Source organism: Pantherophis guttatus, chromosome 2 (genome assembly GCF_059756535.1).
Source record: "Pantherophis guttatus breed Tessera chromosome 2, ASM5975653v1, whole genome shotgun sequence".
Lineage (NCBI taxonomy): Eukaryota > Metazoa > Chordata > Lepidosauria > Squamata > Colubridae > Pantherophis > Pantherophis guttatus.
This window is the reverse complement of record NC_142064.1, coordinates 215,160,267-215,178,552: the sequence shown is the minus strand read 5'-3', so window position 1 is coordinate 215,178,552 and position 18,286 is coordinate 215,160,267. Positions and strand designations below refer to the sequence as shown.

General features: G+C 37.0%; 1 protein-coding gene and 1 long non-coding RNA gene across 4 annotated transcripts in view; both read right to left on the bottom strand.

The window, feature by feature from the left end:
- Positions 1 to 447: 447 nt before the first annotated feature.
- Positions 448 to 3,061, bottom strand: LOC148115514 (uncharacterized). Its single transcript, XR_015732647.1, has 3 exons — positions 2,921 to 3,061; positions 1,487 to 1,539; positions 448 to 1,096 (listed from the first exon to the last, which is right to left on the bottom strand). It is a non-coding gene; the product is annotated as an uncharacterized LOC148115514 (long non-coding RNA).
- A 574-nt stretch (positions 3,062 to 3,635) lies between these two features.
- Positions 3,636 to 18,286, bottom strand: part of SLC6A11 (solute carrier family 6 member 11) — a 127,347-nt gene continuing 112,696 nt past the window's right edge. For all 3 annotated transcript variants that reach the window (XM_087887777.1, XM_034438393.3, XM_034438383.3), the window contains 7 exons: positions 16,305 to 16,429; positions 15,983 to 16,095; positions 14,738 to 14,875; positions 12,653 to 12,755; positions 8,080 to 8,180; positions 5,194 to 5,364; positions 3,636 to 3,856 (listed from right to left, as the gene is read on the bottom strand). In XM_087887777.1, the coding sequence (XP_087743903.1) occupies positions 3,704 to 3,856; positions 5,194 to 5,364; positions 8,080 to 8,180; positions 12,653 to 12,755; positions 14,738 to 14,875; positions 15,983 to 16,095; positions 16,305 to 16,429 (904 nt within the window). In that variant the 3' untranslated portion in view covers positions 3,636 to 3,703. The remainder of the gene's footprint in view (positions 3,857 to 5,193; positions 5,365 to 8,079; positions 8,181 to 12,652; positions 12,756 to 14,737; positions 14,876 to 15,982; positions 16,096 to 16,304; positions 16,430 to 18,286) is intronic.

The window sequence follows — 18,286 nt, the reverse complement described above, 5'->3', positions numbered from 1 at the left end:
GATGTCAAAGGGATGATATATGGACATAGACTTAAAAAGGCATTGCTCTTCTTTTGATATATTATGTTAATACATTAATAAATGTATGTTCATCTCCTTATCAGAATGACTAGTATGTTGCCACACTGATCAAAAGGTATGAATTTATGAACCATTCAGGTGACACATTGGTTAATACTAAGAGTTCAATCAGTGCCGGCTGAAATGGAATAACTGATTCTATCCAAGAATCAAATTCTAAAGCAGCATTTTTTTTATTTTGTTGTTGTGATGAATGCTGTTCATTTTTCTGCCCAATAGAACAGAGAATGCTGCAATTCCACAGGTATACTATATAGCAAACCACTTTTGCATTGTTGCCATGATAAATACAGGTATTTATCCATTTAGAAAAGTGTACCTTTAATGCAAGCCAAGTAGGCAGTGGATTAAGTAAAGCAAGAACCACACGTTTACCCATTTTCTTTAATTTTTTTTAAAAAGTACGCCAACAAAATGATGTGCTTCCTTGAATACCAAATAAAAAATTTGTGTAAAAGTGTACATAAATCTCATCTCTTCTTTACTTTTGAATAATACTGCATATACTTCAAAAATGAGCATTATTGTTTCCTACTGCACATCACAAGAAGTTATCACAATGCCATTGCTGTTTATCATCATCACATTTTGTCCCAGAAAAAAAAAAAAAACTTCCAGAAAATTAACAAACATAATCAGAAAATTGAACCCAATTCTCCCAGCAATACATTAAAAAAGAAGTCTAAGAATTAAATGGATCAAGTAGTAAATGTGGGAATTAACAAGGACACCAAATAAGAAACATTGCTTTAGACCATATCAAACCACATGAATGTATGTAAAGCTATTGGTGAATAGCAGCAAATAGGAATCATATTCATAGAATAGTTCTTGAGTTGGGGCATCTGGATGAAAGCAACATTCTACATGTGACAATCCATATCAGCGAATCATCTCACGACAATGAAAAACAGGTCCTCTTCATGTTTACCAGACAGGAAAGCCTTTTGAACACAATGGAATTTATCTCTGCATAGGATTGGGCTAAAGGTATTTTAAAGACAGGTTACACTACCTGAAAAAAAAAAACTATATTGTGATTAGTAGATGTGGCAGCAATAATTTCTCAGGCAATTATTTCACATTTTTGAAAATACCTATACATGAATAGTTAAATTATTTAAAGCTACTTTCCATAGATAACCAAAGAATTTTAAATTGCAGATTTGTATCTTTTAGTAATTCATGTAATAATAGGAACTCATAAGGAAATTCAGGAACATAGAATACAAACTACCTTCTAAATCAGGGGTGGGCAACAGAGACAGCCAAGCTGTCTCAGGAATTCTGGGAGTTGAAGTCCACAGGTTGTAAAAGGGCCACAGTTGCCCACCCCTGTTCTAAATTAACAACTTGATTTGTTTTGTTTTTTTATTTTTATTTTTAAAAAAAGCCTGGTACTTACCACATCTATAACTTGAAAAAGGCAATGCATAGATTCTAGCAATGGGTAATTGTCTATGAAGAAAATATAAATAAAAAAAAGTCAATAATACAGATTTATCACATATTGCTGTCAAGATAAGTCAAAAGATCAAAGCATGCATATGATATAGTGATTGGCTTTTTCGGTTCTTTTTGAATCTATAGAAACTGTGTGGGTAGGTATTCAACTGCAAAGGTTCGTGAAAGGGTTCTTTACATTGCACCTTTCCTCTTCCTTGAATAATGAGATGTAATTACAGTAGTTCAATAGGTTTGACAGGAGATATGAAGACTAATATAGAGCATATCTGAATGTGCTTTTACAGCAATAAAAGTACATAGTTTTTGGTATGTATGAACCTTCCCACTTTGTACCACCACCCACTTCAGAATTTTCTTTTAATAAAACACCTGAAGCATATAATTCATTTTTTTAGTGACTTATATTTAAAGATTCTTAACTGAAACTGTCAGTGTTTCCTGCTTTGGTTTTTTTTTTTTAAAATCAGCAATATAAGCATCCCATGAAAAAAAAAAAAGCTGATCAAATTCAACAATACTTAAATAAAATCCATTCTTCCTGTAGTAGTTCTTCTGTAATAAATGATATCAGACCCCAGAGTTCAAAGTGTCTTAATATGGTTTAGTTATTTTTAAATTTACTTTTTAGACTAACCTTTAAAATAATTTTAACTATTATATTATATCTGGTGGATTTTTTCCTAATGTTACAGCACAAGAAACATACGGATTTATTAAATGCCTTATATATATACTTGCATATATCAGTTTTTCAAGTACAGTAACTTTTGCTAGCTACTTATGAAAGAAGTCATCTTTAACCAGTTTCCTCCAAATAAGCCAGAAGTAGAATTCCCTAAATCTCTGGTCAGCAGATAAGCATGCTAATTGGCATTATAGGAATGGCAGATTCAAGAGATCTTGTACTACCAAGTTGGAGAAAACTGAAGACATAATTTCCTACCATTGTACTATGACTTTCTTTTAATGTCACATGCATAAACTATGCATGCCTCTCTGTTAAAAACAAATCAAAAGTCAAATGCAAAACACTTGAGTTTATGTAATCACTAGGATCAAACAAAGAGGAATAAAATTCATACACCAACACCTGGGAAATCAAACTCTATTAATATCACTAGCATCTTAATAGCTTTTTTTAATGTATAAAAATAATTTCTATGAGAATTCAGGAAAAATATAATTCAACTTGTCTCCACCACATTTCTGTAAGTATGTTAAGTAGGTCAGGCAAAAGAAACAAGTTTAGAAAAGGCATTTCCTCATTTACTTTTTATAAATAAAATATATATTCTGTAATCCTAAGGGAAACCTTAATATGTATATCCATCACACTGACTCAGAGCGAGATTTCTCATATTTGAATACATACATTGAAGAGGCTGCCGTTGAAACTCCCAAAAGCTTCCAAGATGACTCCATGAGATGTGGAGTGTGTTGTTCAAGACAACACAAGTCCAAAGCAGAAATTCAAAGGGCTGAGCAGAAAAGCATTGCCTCAAAACCTGTGAAAACAGGCTTGCCAAATGTCAATGTTTGGCCTGGCCAAAGGTAGGCTTGTATCATTTCTTTACTTAACAATACACAAGCATGACTGAAGGCTATCAGTGCTCCAGTAAACAACTCTGGTGGCCCACAGAAAGATTTAGATCAACATCCATGGTATTGGATCAGGCCCCAATTCAGGAAGTTAGGTGTTAAACAAAGCTACATATCTGAAGAAAGTACCCTTATAGATACTAACATAATGACATTGTGATTCCCTTTATATACATACAGTAGAAGCTGAAACGGTTGGACATGCTTACAAATTAGAGGGTGTAGTAACTATACAACACATGCCTTAAAAAAGTGTAAACGTTTTACAACAGATTATACAGAACCTTCTAGGAGCTATAAAAACACCGGAATCACAATATTACAAGTCATCACTAACAAGGAATTCTATTTCATTTTTATATATATTTATATTTATATATATAATTGTTACTTATATAATAATTAAAAATCACTTTTAAACAATTATACAAGTTCACTTTAAAATTAACTTGTTAATAAAGTTGTGCAAAACAAGCTGCTTTCTATAATTAAGTGAAGTATTCATTCATTTATTTATGTCTTCATTTTTACAAAAAAATAATAATAGAAAGTTCATTTAGAAATGTGTCTCTTTTTCTGTAATGGCTGAAATGTTGCCATCACCTTTCAGTTTGGCATCGTAGTCGTTTGCTGTAGCAACATATGAGCCAGCTCTGATCTTGCCTCTCATTTTCAGATCTGGGCTAGCTGCAATCAGTTTTCTGAATCTCTGGAAAAGAATAAGCAAATTAAAAAAAAACATTAAGTATTTCTGTCATTCTTATAGTTATGGCAACTCAATAAAACCTAGTTCACACATATTGTTCTTTTTAAGCACTGGTTCTTGAATATATCAGGGTTTTAACATCATAATATATTTTGGTGTTGCATGGTGCAAACTTAAAACTATGTATGTATGTATGTATGTATGTATGTATGTATGTATGTATGTATGTATGTATGTAATATGACTATAAGGGCTTTGGATTTGATTTGGAAGAAATGTGTCAGAAAGCATGGGAGGATGAATGCAGCACCAGTCTATGCCTCATTAAAGCAGTCACGTCTCCTTCCAGGATTAGATAGCTGTAGTGACAGGTATAGTCAGGTGATGTGTTCAAATAAAGCATGTTCGAAAGCATCTCTTTGGAAGCGAATCTGAGGCATACACAGCCCTAATAATGTGTTCTCCATTCATTCCATAATAGATTACTTAAGATAAAAATATTGTTGCTACGATGTGCATAAATTTGTGGCCCTCAACTTATTCCTTAAGGACTTAAGGAATAAGTCCTTAAATAGGCTTGTGATTATTAAAACAACAACAACAACTGCAAAGCAACCGTCCAAAATGTAAACATGTTATTTGGGTAACAAAAATGTCCACTTTTGCACCCTTCCAAGCTGTCTCTTGGTTTTTTCCATAGGTATCACCATAAATTAAATAAAGGGTAAATTCAGTGGTGGGATTCAGCCAGTTCGGGTGAACCAGTAGTTAAATTGCTGGCTGGCCCGATCCGCCCCTTCCAGGAGTCCCCACACACCCCATTTTGGCTCCCAGGTAAGTGCAGGGAGGCCTCCTAGGCCCAAATGGGGCACGGTGGGTGCGGTGCACCCCCCGCGGCCTGTTTTCACTCCCAGGAGGCTTCAGAGAGGCCTACTAGGCCCAAAATGGGGTGCGGTGGGCTCATACCCCCCACGGCTCATTTTTGCTCCCAGACAGGTGCGGGAGGCCGAGTGCTGCCTGTCACACATCCCTGGCCACACCCACTATGGCCACGCCAACCAACCGGTCATTAGAGCAGAGAATCGGTTGTTAAATTATTTGAATCCCACCACTGGGTAAGTTAATAAATTGATTGCTATCATTTGATGTCTGCATTTATTGAATCACAATAATAGGCACAAATTTATGCAGTCGGAAGTCCATCCGTTCTGAAGTACTACCAACAGAATGTAAAGACTCAGTATTCAAAAAGATGTATATTCTAATTTTTCTTCCTAGGCTTCTACCTAGAACTGCTCGTCTACTATATCAAACTGCTTTATAATAAAAATAAACATCACCTCCAAGATGGTTCCTTCTGATTTCCACAATTTTACACAGATCCACAAAGGAATGCAGACCATGGAGGAGAGAGCCATCATCCATCCAATACCATAACCCCAGTCTGGGTATGTATATACGTTGTTGTACTTCAAAGGTTTATATTTCACCAGGAAAAATATGAAGATGGCCTGAAATAAGGAAGGAATATGTTACATATACTTGAGAAAAAAAGAGAGTGAAATCTTGCTCAGGAAACTCTCTTCATCCTAGTAAATTAATATAGTAGGTCATATTTTGGAAGACAGATGGACAGCATGCTATCACTGCTTTTTCCTTCAATTTCAACGTAACTTGCATCTGTCTCCTTTTTTACCCAAAGGAACCAGATTTCACATTGAAATCCAAATGAGCTTTAATTTAAATAAGAAAGACATAAAGACTTCTTTTCAATTTGGTCACAAGTTGCATTTGTGCAGATCGACTTAGGGCTTGTGAGTAGAACATGTTTCCATTTGCATACTACTGCGTTGATTTTTTTCCTATCTCTCAGAAACCTCTCACAAACATTGCAATGTATGCAATTTCAGGTGACCTCAACCTGGACAAAAATATCAAAATGTTCAATAGACCCCAAACCACTTCAAGTTTGGAATATTTATTTCTGCAAATAGCTAAATCACAACAGTTTGGTATGTTCAGGACAGAAAGGAATTGAGAATTCTGCACATGTTTTGCTGCAGTGCATTTCTCCAATAAAACATTGTTACAACAAAGCATATATTATATATATAACTTAATATACAATAAGCAAAATGTACACAACCATACATGGATACACAGAGAAAAATGCATTATATCATAAAAATTGCTTGCATAATTTGTAAAAACACACACATAAATATGTATATACAGATACACATATATTTAGATGAATATATAAAATGCATATAAATTTCATATGAACTTTAAAAAATTATTAAACTGTTGTGAAAATTACCACAGTCTTACATCACTGTCTGTGTTAACATAAGGCTTTCATTTTTATTTTATCACTTCAAAAATATCTCTGAATCACCCATTTATATTACTTGCAATCTTTCGTATGTATGTATGTATGTATGTATGTATGTATGTATGTATGTATGTATGTATATAGTGAGTGTGTTTGTGTATGTATGTGAACAGATGGGATAACTTGCCATGGCCAATTTGCTATGGCCAACTTACCATGGCTAACTTGCTGCAGGACAACTCGCCACAGTCAACTCACTGTGGAACAATTCACTGCGGAACAACTTAATAATCTATTTAATTATTTAAAATAAATAAAACAATATTTTAATTTTTGCCATTCACATTTCATTCTGTCCCTCCTTTTGCATCCTTTCTTTAATGATTCTATTCCACTATTTCTTTAATACCAGTGTAACTCTTGTCCTGCAGTGATTGTCCTGCGGCAAATTTGCTGTAGCAAATTGTTCTGCAGTGAATTGACCATGGTAAATTGGCCGTGGCGAGTTGGCTGTGGCAAATTGTCATAGACCCATAGGCAAACCTATGGCACGCATGCCACAGATGGCACATGGAGCCATATTGGTGGGCAGGTGAGCGTTGCCCTAGCTCAGCTCCAGCACGCATGCAGGCACTAGCCAGCTGATTTTCGGGCCTTCCGAGCCCACTGGAAGTCGGGAAACAGGCTGTTTCTGGCCTCCGGACGGCCTCCAGGGGGGTGGGGAAAGCCTGTTTTTCACTCTCCCCAGGTTCCAGAGGCTTTCTAGGAGCCTGGGGAGGGCGAAAGCGGCCTTCCCCAGCCCCCGGAGGTCCTCCAGAGGGCAAAAAATGGGCCCACCGGGCCCACCATGCCATCACATGCCGTAAGCGTGGGGAGCGCGGAGGGGTCATGTGCACATGCACGGGGGTGGGGCCCATTGAATTATGGGTGTAGGCACGTACGCACACAACCCCCCCATGCTCCCCCTGCTTTTGGCATGCGACGGCAAACAGTTTAGCCATCACTGTCATAGACCCCTCTGTGAATGTATTTATATGCATGCTTGTGTCCATACCCACCCACATGCACACATTTGTCTATATAAATCCATCAATTTTCTTTTGTATATCAGTGGCAACGAGTGAAATGGCTCGTGCCAGCAAACCAAGTTAGTTTTTTCCAGGAATTGAGGGCAGGGTACAGCAAGATTTGGAGACAAGAGTTATGTAAATCAATTAGGATTTAGTCTACCACATCTTTGTCCAAGTGTCCAATCTAATCTAATAGGCAGATTAGTAAACTCCTATGCCATGTAGAAAATGCCATATATTTAGATACTGTATAAGTTACATCTCTTATGTAGTCTATCATTGCAATATGAATTAATGTACAAAGAAACAGTGTGGTTAGGGCATCAGCTTGGAAACTGGGAGGCCCTGAATTCTTGTCTTTAGGCACCAAGGCATCAGCTGCAGGACCTTGGGCCAGTCATTGTCTCTGAGCCCTAGGAAGGAGGCAATGACAAGTTAATTTTGAAACCTTGTCAAAAAACATCAGGGCTGTCCAGGCAGCTGTCAGGAGTAAACACTGACTCAAAGGTACACACACATATGTGTACACACACATACACAAATTGACGATGGCAAGAAACAATGGCTTGAATTGTTTCTTGCCATGAATCAGGGTGCATTAGGAAAAAAAAATCTAATATAACATGATCAATTAAAAAAATAGCTAAGTATATGGAAGGATATTTCATAAGGGTTTTTTTTCCACTTAACCACTTGAGATTTGTTGCATTCTCCTTGTATTATCTACTTCTGCAAAATAATTTGAACAAGACATCTGGATGAAACCTTGCCAGAGCCTTACTAATTGTGTTCTCGTATTAATCATGTGTTTTATTACTTACTGCACAAATGCCAGGAGTAAGGAACATCCAACACCATTTAAACAATACCAGTGGTCTGTACCCAATCATATCTTCAATGTTGTCATAAAACCGATTGCTTCCTATGCGAAATAAAAGAGCAAAGTGTGAGTGTGCATCCATGAACACCTTAGTTTCAGTCTAGTGACAATGCTTCTGGAATGCTGTAGTGACACAGACGTTTATACACTATTTCTTAGATTCACCCTTTCTCTGTGATTGTCAATGAATGCCTAAAAATGGAAGGCAAGGCAGCTGCTAAAAATGTGGTTGTTACTGGAAAGAGACATTGTCCATTATTTACTGGGTCTGGTTTCGCTGTAACTACATCAGCTATGGTAACACAGTTCTTTCCAGTGCTGCTTTAGGCCCCCGAGAGTGCTCTTGGCATGATGTCCATTGTGTCACTACACATCTGAGGAAGGGATGTACAAGGCTGTCACTTTTATTTTCCTTTGGAGCCACCTGAGAACGATGCTGTATCATGAGGTTATGACATTACAAGAGTAGGGAAGAGCCTCAAGCTTCCTGATGCCACCACCTTCCAAATGTAACCCAAAAATAAGATGGAACCTATTGCTAAAGATAAGGAGAGACTCCAAGGGGATGAACATTAGCTCAGCATCAAATATTTCACTATCAGCAAGAAAAGGGAAAGAGAACAGCAAAAACATCATGCTAAGACATTTTATTAAATGTTTAACATTTACATGAAGCCATTGGAGGAGGTCATCTGTAGCCATGGGGTGAAATATCATCAGTATGCTGATGATACCAGTTGTATATTTCTGCCCCTGGTGAAGTAAGCAATAACACTGATGTCCCGTCTCGATCCTTGGAGGACGGGAACAACAGGCTTAATACAACCCTGGCAAGACTGAGTGGCTTAGGGTTTCGGGAATACAATTGGGACCAGGAATATAGTTGTTAAGTCTAAGTGACTTAAGTTCACTAAGTTAAAGTTCAACTGTGCTGACCTCAACTTTTATTTGCTTCACGGCACTGCAAAGCAGGGGTGAAATCCAACAGGTTCTGGAGAACCGGTAGCGGAAATTTTGAGCAGTTCGGAGAACCGGTAGCGGAAATTTTGAGTAGTTTGGAGAACTGGCAAATACCACCTCTGGCTGGCCCGAGAGTGGAGTGAGAATGGAGATTTTGCAATATCCTTCCCCCAAGAATGGGGAGGAAATGGGGATTTTGCAGTATCCTTCTGCTGGAGTGGGGTGGGAATGGAGATTTTGTAGTATTCTTCCCCTGCTATGCCCACCAAGCCACGCCCACAGAACCGGTAGTAAAAAAAATTGGATTTCACCTCTGCTGCAAAGGTTATAAATGCAAGAATTACCGTATTTTTTGGAGTATAAGATGCACTCCCCCCCTAAAAGAGGGTGAAAATTTGGGTGCGTCTTATACCCCAAATGCAGCCCCGCCCACCGGCTGGCCCCCACCCTTTGGCCTCTGCCTCCCAGCAATTTACCTCCTTGCAGCAAACAGCAAACAGCCCATTTCAGCTTGAGCACAGCCTGATTAGCACAAGAAAAAAAATCTGCCTCTCAGCAATTTACCTCCTAGCAGCAAGCAGCACGCAGTCCATTTCAGCTTCAGCACAGCCTGATTAGCACAAGCAGCTGATTGTCGTTGGATTGGCCTCCCGACCGTCAGCTGTTTCAGGCTGCAGGGATTGCCATTGCTTATTGCTGCGCAGGCCTTCGCTGCTTGCTGCAAGGAGACAAATTGCTGAGAGGCAGATTTTTTTTTTCTTGTGCTGAAAATGAAAATGAAACTAAAGCAGGCTGTTTGCTGTTTGCTGCAACAAGGCAAATTGATGGGAGGCAGAGGCAGATTTTTTTTCTTGTTTTCCTCCCCAAAAATGATAGGTATGTCTTATACTCCAGAGCGTCTTACACTCCGAAAAATATGGTTGTTGGACAGTTACTTCTTCATCCTTGTTATAGCTCTGAACAATTGCCATATGAGACAATCACTAAAAAAGATTACCCATAGATCAGTGCACATTATACCTCTGTTCATTGAGTGCACTGATTACCAGTTTGTTTGGGGGTTCAATTCAAGGTGCTGATAATGATTTATAAAGTCCTGACTGGCATGGGGCTGGGTTATTTGAGAGACTGCCTCTCCCCAATCATATCTTTCCATCCCATCAGGTCTGGCAGAAACAGCATGTTGCAAGTCCCATCCACAAATGAATGCCATCTGATGGGACCCAAGAGAGATCCTTTTCTGCCACAACACCCACTCTTTGGAAGATCATGTTCCCTGAAGTCAAGCTGACCCTGACTTTGTTGGACTTCTGGAAAGTCCTGAAGACCTGGCTTTGCTATCTGACTAGGAATCCAGTAATGGTGGTCTGGAGTCTGTTGGGGAAATTAATGGTATTCTCCCACATACTATGTTGTACTGGTTGTTAATAGTTTTATTATTTATAATTATTTTATTGTTATGATTTTGGCTATTTTTAAAAATTATATTTGCATTTTAACTTTGTAAGCTGCCCAGACTCATGGAAATATGATGGGCAGCTATATAAAATCAATAAACCAATAAAATCTTTAAAAAGAACACCGCTTGGGGGGGGGGGGCAAAAGCCCTACTAAGCAGGTATATACAAAAGTATGAAGGCTATTGCTTAACACATTGTAAGCCGCCCTGAGTCTCCGGAGAAGGGCGGCATATAAATCGAACCAATAAATAAATAAATAAATAAATAAATAAATAAATAAGATCTTCTATTTTCCTTGAAGAAAGATAGGATGTTTATTCCATTTCACTGCACACTTATTTTGGCAGATGATGAGTATCTATGTACCTAAACCGATTAACTCTAGAAAAAAAATTCCCAAATTAAATTTGGAATGTTGTATTAAACCATTAATTCATGGAAGTTGGATGGGTTTGCTTGTATACTATAGCAATACAGTTTTAATGAATTAGATTGATAAATCAAGGGACACTCTTTATTCATACTTTATTTCATATACTGGGCCATTGGTTCCTGACTGATTCCTCCCACTGTTGCTGTTCAGGGTGAATTCAGCTTTCTGAGAATATTCTAGTTTAAGAGCATTTTATGTAGTCCACATATATGGGGTTGCATCTCATATACTTAGTACTGAATGCAGTTCACACATTTACTACAGTCTGTATTTAATTATTGTAAGTTTAATTTTTTTTCTTATATTTATAATTGTTTCTATATTTTTACTTTTGTGGCATTGTGAGTCATTGTGATGACTCCCCAAGACACTTTCCCAGATACTTCTCCAGATATCAACTCGGGGAAGATGAATCAGTTACATGTCTGGAGGGGAGTTGGTCAATGGCTCCAAGCAGCCATCTGATAGGGATTTGGCTGAAGAACAGCTGCAGCGGGACAGCCCTGAGGCTTCAGGTGGGAAAACCACATAGCTGCAGCCAGTCAGTGATGCCTTCTTCATCTGATCCAAGAATACATAGGGCAGAGAAAAGGCTGGAGCAGCGAAGGTCAGCCCGATTACTTGCAAGGAGGCAGCCTCGCCCTTTTTAATGAGCTGCACCAGAAGCTGGTTATTTAGCACAGCAGACAGATGGAGGCGATGCTGGGAACAACGTGTTCATTTCCTAGCTGTGTTTTCCCTGGTCATTGTGATGCAGTCCTTGCTTTGATTGATACCAGGTCTTGACTTGGATTGTGCCTTGTGAACTCTGCACTTTCCTTGCCCTGTGAACCCGCTTGTATTATGGATTTAACTTTGCCAGGTGGGTTTATCTCATTTGGGAAACTTTTAAGTGCCTTGTGGACTCATTGGCCACCTCTGTGGACTAGCATTAGTCTGCTTTTGGAAGGACTTAATTGAGACTTCTGGGTTTTGGGTGAAGGGAATTTCTGGGGAATATTAATAAACCCACTAAATCACCATTATGTGCACGTGAGTGAATGAGTGGGACAGCACAGCCACCCGGAGTCTCTTTGGATAGAGTGATAGGTGGCACATAAATTTAATAAATAAATTATTTTTTAAATTATAGAAGTATTAAATTAATTAATTAAGTATTCACAAAAGAGTCAAGGGTATTAAACCTGCACTCTGTATTTAACTCCTAAACCCTTAACCTTAACTCCTAAACCATCCTAAACAAGGATAGCTATATGGGAAACAATATTTATCAGAAGGGAAGATCCATAAACCATGCTCCTTGACAATTCTAATCCTAAAATTTTGCCTCAATTCATACATTTTTATCTGACAAGGTACATTTTGGAAATAATTTCTGTGGGAAGAATTCTAGAAAGATGGAGGCAAACAAAGATAACACTAAACATTTTGTTTTGTTGCCCTGCATGATCCTTTCTCTGCAGAAGGCCAGAAAAATTTCCCCAACTACTCCCTGGAAAAGATACTGATGACAATGTATATCTAGTGTATATTTAACATGTTTGAGACATATTTGTTTAATGAGAAACAGGACATAAATAATTGACATCAAAAATACATTATTCAAATTATCCGGAAAAGTATTATGTAATTTCAGGCAATAACATCAATAGTTGACTCACCATAAAACCAGCCAATGCAAATACATTCAAATATAGCCACAAAAAGAAGGCACATTCCACTAGCAGCATAGGAATCAAATAGTTGGAAAACATACATTCCACCCTGAAAAAGAAAATTAAAAAAATAAGAAGGTTGTGGCTTTGTGACATTTTAGTGTTAAAAGTGAGGATTATTTTCAGAAAGCATTCACTGGAGGATACCATGTAATTTTTCAAATTATAACTGGAAAAGAAGAAAATACAACATTCTTCTCCTTTGCACAAGTCAAGAGGAAAATTATTCCTTTAAAGGCATTATTTTCATTGTGGGACACCTCCATTAGTGTAGTAATATTAGTGTCACAGCAAGGATTTACCTTATAGTAGTTAAAAGCTAACCTTCATCAGTAAATTTAGGTAAGAGACATCTGATAAAATGCTAGCTGTTCACTCTAAGCTCTGCAATACAGCTTAAAGTAAAATTCAGTCGACAAGAAAATTTGCACAGCGTTTAAAATGTTCCTCGGAAATTATACAGCACCAGAGTGGATATTGCAGTTCTTTTCAACAGCAGTACATTTGCCCCCTAAATTTAACTCATTGAATGTTTTGGGTTTTTTGAGAAAAAAAAAATTGTAATGAAAAATCTTATGTGGCAGTAAATGATGCAACAGTGCCATTTGGTGGACCATGATACACATTGCAACTTGATTTGCAAATCACACATTCTAGAATGTACAACATATATACTCTTTGAAACAAAAGGCATAGAAACAGTGTGCTTTGGGAAAAAAAATCTCCTTTTGCTAAATTCTATTCAAAACAACTGCAATAATAGATAAATTAGGTTTGCCTCAGAATCATGAACATAGGCCCCTAAAGACTATTTTCTGGAGAGTGACAATAGTGGTGTGACTCTCATATCCTTTTCCAGTCACATAGAGCTGAACACTGTGAGTAAGGCTTTGGCCTCTTGTGTAAAGTAGGGCTTACCACATGTCTCCAATAGGTTTGTATGCATATTTTCCAGTGAAAGAATCTTCTAGACTACCTCTCCACACCAAAACCTGACACTAGCCACATATCTCTTCTGGAATTAGATTTTTTTTTAAAAAAAGGTTACTTCCTTTGTTTATTTAAGGTATTCCTTTTATATACATATTTTATGGTTGTGGCATAAAATCAATGTTGGAAGGGATAATTTAGTGCGCTGAATCCAATTCCTTGTTCAATTCATGACAGTTTCCATAAATGGGATATCAATCATGGCAGAGATGTAATCAGCAGTATCACAAACTGTATCTCAGAGACCAGCATGTCTTCTTAAGTTCATATATCTTGTAGGGAAAGATATAATTGTTCTTTAAGGTAACCTGATTGCTTACGATTAATCCATTCTGTGAAGATGATGAAGTAAAATACCACTATCTTGATGAGCAATATCAAAGGCAACTGAGGGTTCAAATTTCATGTATCTTGGCAGAGGTCATCCATCAGTGATTAAAACAGATTCTACCCTATTCCAATCTGGAACTAAGAATGGATATCTTATTCAGCCAATATGAAGGAGTTGGTAAACTCAGGAAAAAACTAAGTTCAATTTAATGTTATGAAATATAATAACTATTTATACTCCTGTGTTTTTGCCTCTGTCATATAAAAATTACAGTCAATGGCAATTCAATAGTTGATTACTAATATGGTTCTTCTTATTCAATTTATCCCCTCCCCCACCCATTTCATCTAGGTGATTCTGGGCAACTCACAAGAGTTTGTAGTAAAGCATAATCCATCAGTGATGATTGGAGAGATTTTGTACATACAAAAATTCGATTCACTTGGTGAATGAGAAGGGCATGTTGAAAGGGATAATCTAGTCCTAATTCCTACATAGCTTTTCAAATCAAGATCACCATTTTATAGGATGCTAAAATACATTTGACAAGAAGATTTAATATTTCTAAATTATTGGTAATTTATTCCAAAACCATTTTTTATAAATATTTCTGGTTCCAATCATTTATGAGTCATCCAATATGCTTCATAGAATTCCTGAAAAAATTCTCCCCTACTTCACAGTTGTGAATGTTATTAAATGTATCTTACCTCTGTTAACATGATTAAGCCAAGAAAGTAAGACACAATTGAAAGAGCTAGAATCAACATTTCTCTTCTGTATCCCCTCCGGAAAATCTTGGGGTACATATCCACTACTGCTGTCACAAGACTCTCAACACACACAAACTGTATAAAAAACAGAAGCAAGGAAAACAAATACATTCCCATTTCTATAGCAGTAATCAGTGCATGAAATGTTTTGTAGCATTCCCAGCCCAGTGCTATAGGGAGCTTTATTCAAACGACATGGCGTGTGAGGCAAATTGTGATTCTGATTAAGTATATTGCTGGTTTTTGGATTAGCATTAGTAGAGTTGGACCATCCCTATTATTCCTCAAAAAGAGACACAGGACAGATTTTAATAGTTTTCTTAGCACAAAATTAGGCACTAGATGTATTATTTCTTGACTGTGCTATGAATAACTAGATTATTCAGCACTTAAAGAGATATCCTGGGCTGAGGACAGTTCTCCATTTTTTCATTCCCATCTTCAAACTCAACAGTATTAATTATATGTTCTTGGAATCTAATCCTTCAATAACAATAGCATTTAGATTTATATACCTCTTTACAGTGCTTTACAGCTCTCTCTTAGTGGTTTACAGAGTCAACATGATATTGCTCCCAACAATCTGGGTCTTCATTTTACCCACCTCAGAAGGATGGAAGGCTGACTCAACCTTGAGCCTGGTGAGATTTGAATTGCCAGATTGCAGGCAGCCAGCAGTCAGCAGTAGCCTGCAGTACTGCACTCTAACCACTGTGCCACCATGGCTCATGTGATTAAACACCATTTCTTAATTCTTTAGTTCACTGTCCTAAAAGTCAGTGACTTCGCCAGGTATATGTCTATCTCTCGACTGTACTTTAGTGGCTGGTATACGCTTTCATTCTTTTAGAACTGCTATTTTCCAATGAACCCATGGCTCCAATGGCAAAGCTGGCTTCATTGCCTTTTCTCTGTCAAACTCTTGGTTGTTAGCCTTTTAAATTTCTCAAGTTTAGCCTGCGGATTGAGGCCCATTATTTTCAATTCATGTTATTATACATTTGCCTCTCCGTTTTCTCTTATTATTTCACAAATAATACCTGTCTGGATATATTAACAAGTCATGTATGTTTATACCGGTAAAGAACAACTCTTACTATGTAACAATTCTACATTTTAGGGACCTTCACAGAAATTAGTTTGCAATGTTTACAACAGTTTTACAGTAACTGTGATTTGTACCTGACTATCTAATCCAAGGAATATAAGCATCATGAAAAACAAAGTTGCCCACAACGGAGAAAGAGGCATCATTGTTACCGCCTTTGGATATGCAATGAAAGCAAGTCCAGGTCCTGAAAGTGAAATAAACAGGAATTAGATACATAAATGAGGACTTGTTCATATATTGATTACATTATGAATATTCCCTATATGTATATAATTGATGGCATGGGATGGATCAAATCTCTTTATAGAAAATGTCCAACTTCTTTCCTGCACAATTAACTTATCTTCAAATCCCATATTCAAGTAGACCATCAAATATATTTGTATAACTTACCTGATTCTGCAACTTCTGCTATGGGAACCCCCTGTTCATAAGCCATAAAGCCAAGAACAGAAAAGATGGCAAAACCAGCCACAAAGCTTGTACCACTGTTCAGGCAACAGAGCATAATGCAGTCTCTATCAAATAAAGAGCAAAATCATTGTTTAATTTTAAGTGCTTGACTTTTTACCACAGTTTTGGAAAAAAAATTCAGAAAGAGAAAACCAGGAACTTCCAGAAGTTTTCCAGGTAGCTTATTGGCTATACTTCAGTGGTGGGTTTCAAAATTTTTTACTACAGGTTCTGTGGGTGTGGCTTGGTGGGCGTGGCATGACTTGGTGGGCATGGCAGGGGAAGGATAGTGTAAAATCTCCATTCCCTCCCCAATCCAGGAGAAGGTTACTCCAAAATCCCCTTTCCTCCTGATCAACTGGGATTTGGGAGGCAGAGAATAGATGGGGGAGGGGCCAGTCAGAATTTTTACTACCGGTTCTCTGAACTACTCAAAATTTCCGCTACTGGTTCTCTAGAACTGGTCAGAACCTGCTGAAACCCACCTCTGCTATACTTCTAGTACATTTATAGTGTCAAATGGATTATAGTACATTTTTGTCATACTTAGTATCACCAAATTCTACTGTTCTAGAGATTTGATGAGAATTTTAATGACACCTCTTTTTTCACTTTGTGTCCAAAATGCACCACTAAAGTATTTGGCTGTTCATTGGTAGCCTTTGTCAATATTATTTTCCATTTGGATGCATTTTTTAAAAAATTCAATGTCCTCTCAGAATATGAAAAGAAACTTCTACAAACTATCTCACATGGAATATAATTATTGGCTTTATGGAATTTCAATATTATATGATTGACTACATTATGTTGCATATGCACAATAACATTCACATGTAAGTTCTTCTTGCAAGGCTTTAAGGAGAAATGCATAACCAGAGCATTGTGAAATGTAGCATTATGTTAAGCTAAGTGTACAATTTAATATTCAAATAACTTGTGATTATTGTAACTATTAATTAATAATCTCTGTTTTCTACTTTCTTCAGAATATGATATCAGTTTGTGTAGGTAAATATTTACAATATTTGAATTCATGGTTGTCAATCAGTTTGAAAAGAGGAAAGCTTGTGTTAAGAAATATAAAATCTTGTGGCACCTTAAAGATTGACAGGTTTGTCAGTTTTAAATGTACTTTGAAGGTTTATATTCCACAAGGACTTATCTGAAATACGTTGACAAAGATTCAGTATTTTTACCTGACAAGACAGACAAAATACAGAATGTGGAGTATGATACAGAAAATGATGTTTTACTGGATCTATGAAAGAAATGATTAAAATTGAAAAAATTAAAAGGGAATAGAAAAATAAAGGGAAATGCAAATGATAAACAATAACCTGGAAAATGTTTTATGTATTACAATTGAGGGGGGAGACTATGTGATGGGATATAGAAGAATCAAATCCTAAAACAATATTTAATTGAATATAAGATTGTTAGACATAAAAGGAAGGATAATAAAGTTGGTTTATTTGATCAAGGTTAAAGTAAGACTTTTTGTTTTTGCAATGTTCTGGCAACTATTTATGGATTTTGTGCTGATACCAGGATTGAAACATTGATGTTTTATCAATTTGCTTCTAGAAAAGGGATGAGATATGGGCTGAAGGTTACCTATTTAACCTTAGAGGACAGAGATGTTAAACTGGCTTCCTCCACCCCAGCTCCACAAAGAGAAAAAACATTGCAAGATATCATGTGATGGCAATGTGACACTGCAAGTTTGACACCTATGTTATAGGGCAGTGTTTCCCAAACTTGGCTATTTTAAGATGCATGGACTTCAACTCCCAGAATTCCCCAGCCAGTATGCCTGGTTGAGGAATAGTATGCCTGGTTGAGGAATTCTGGGAGTTGAAGTCCATACATCTTCAAAGGGTCAAGTTTGGGAAACACTGTTATAGGGGATTAAGAATTAT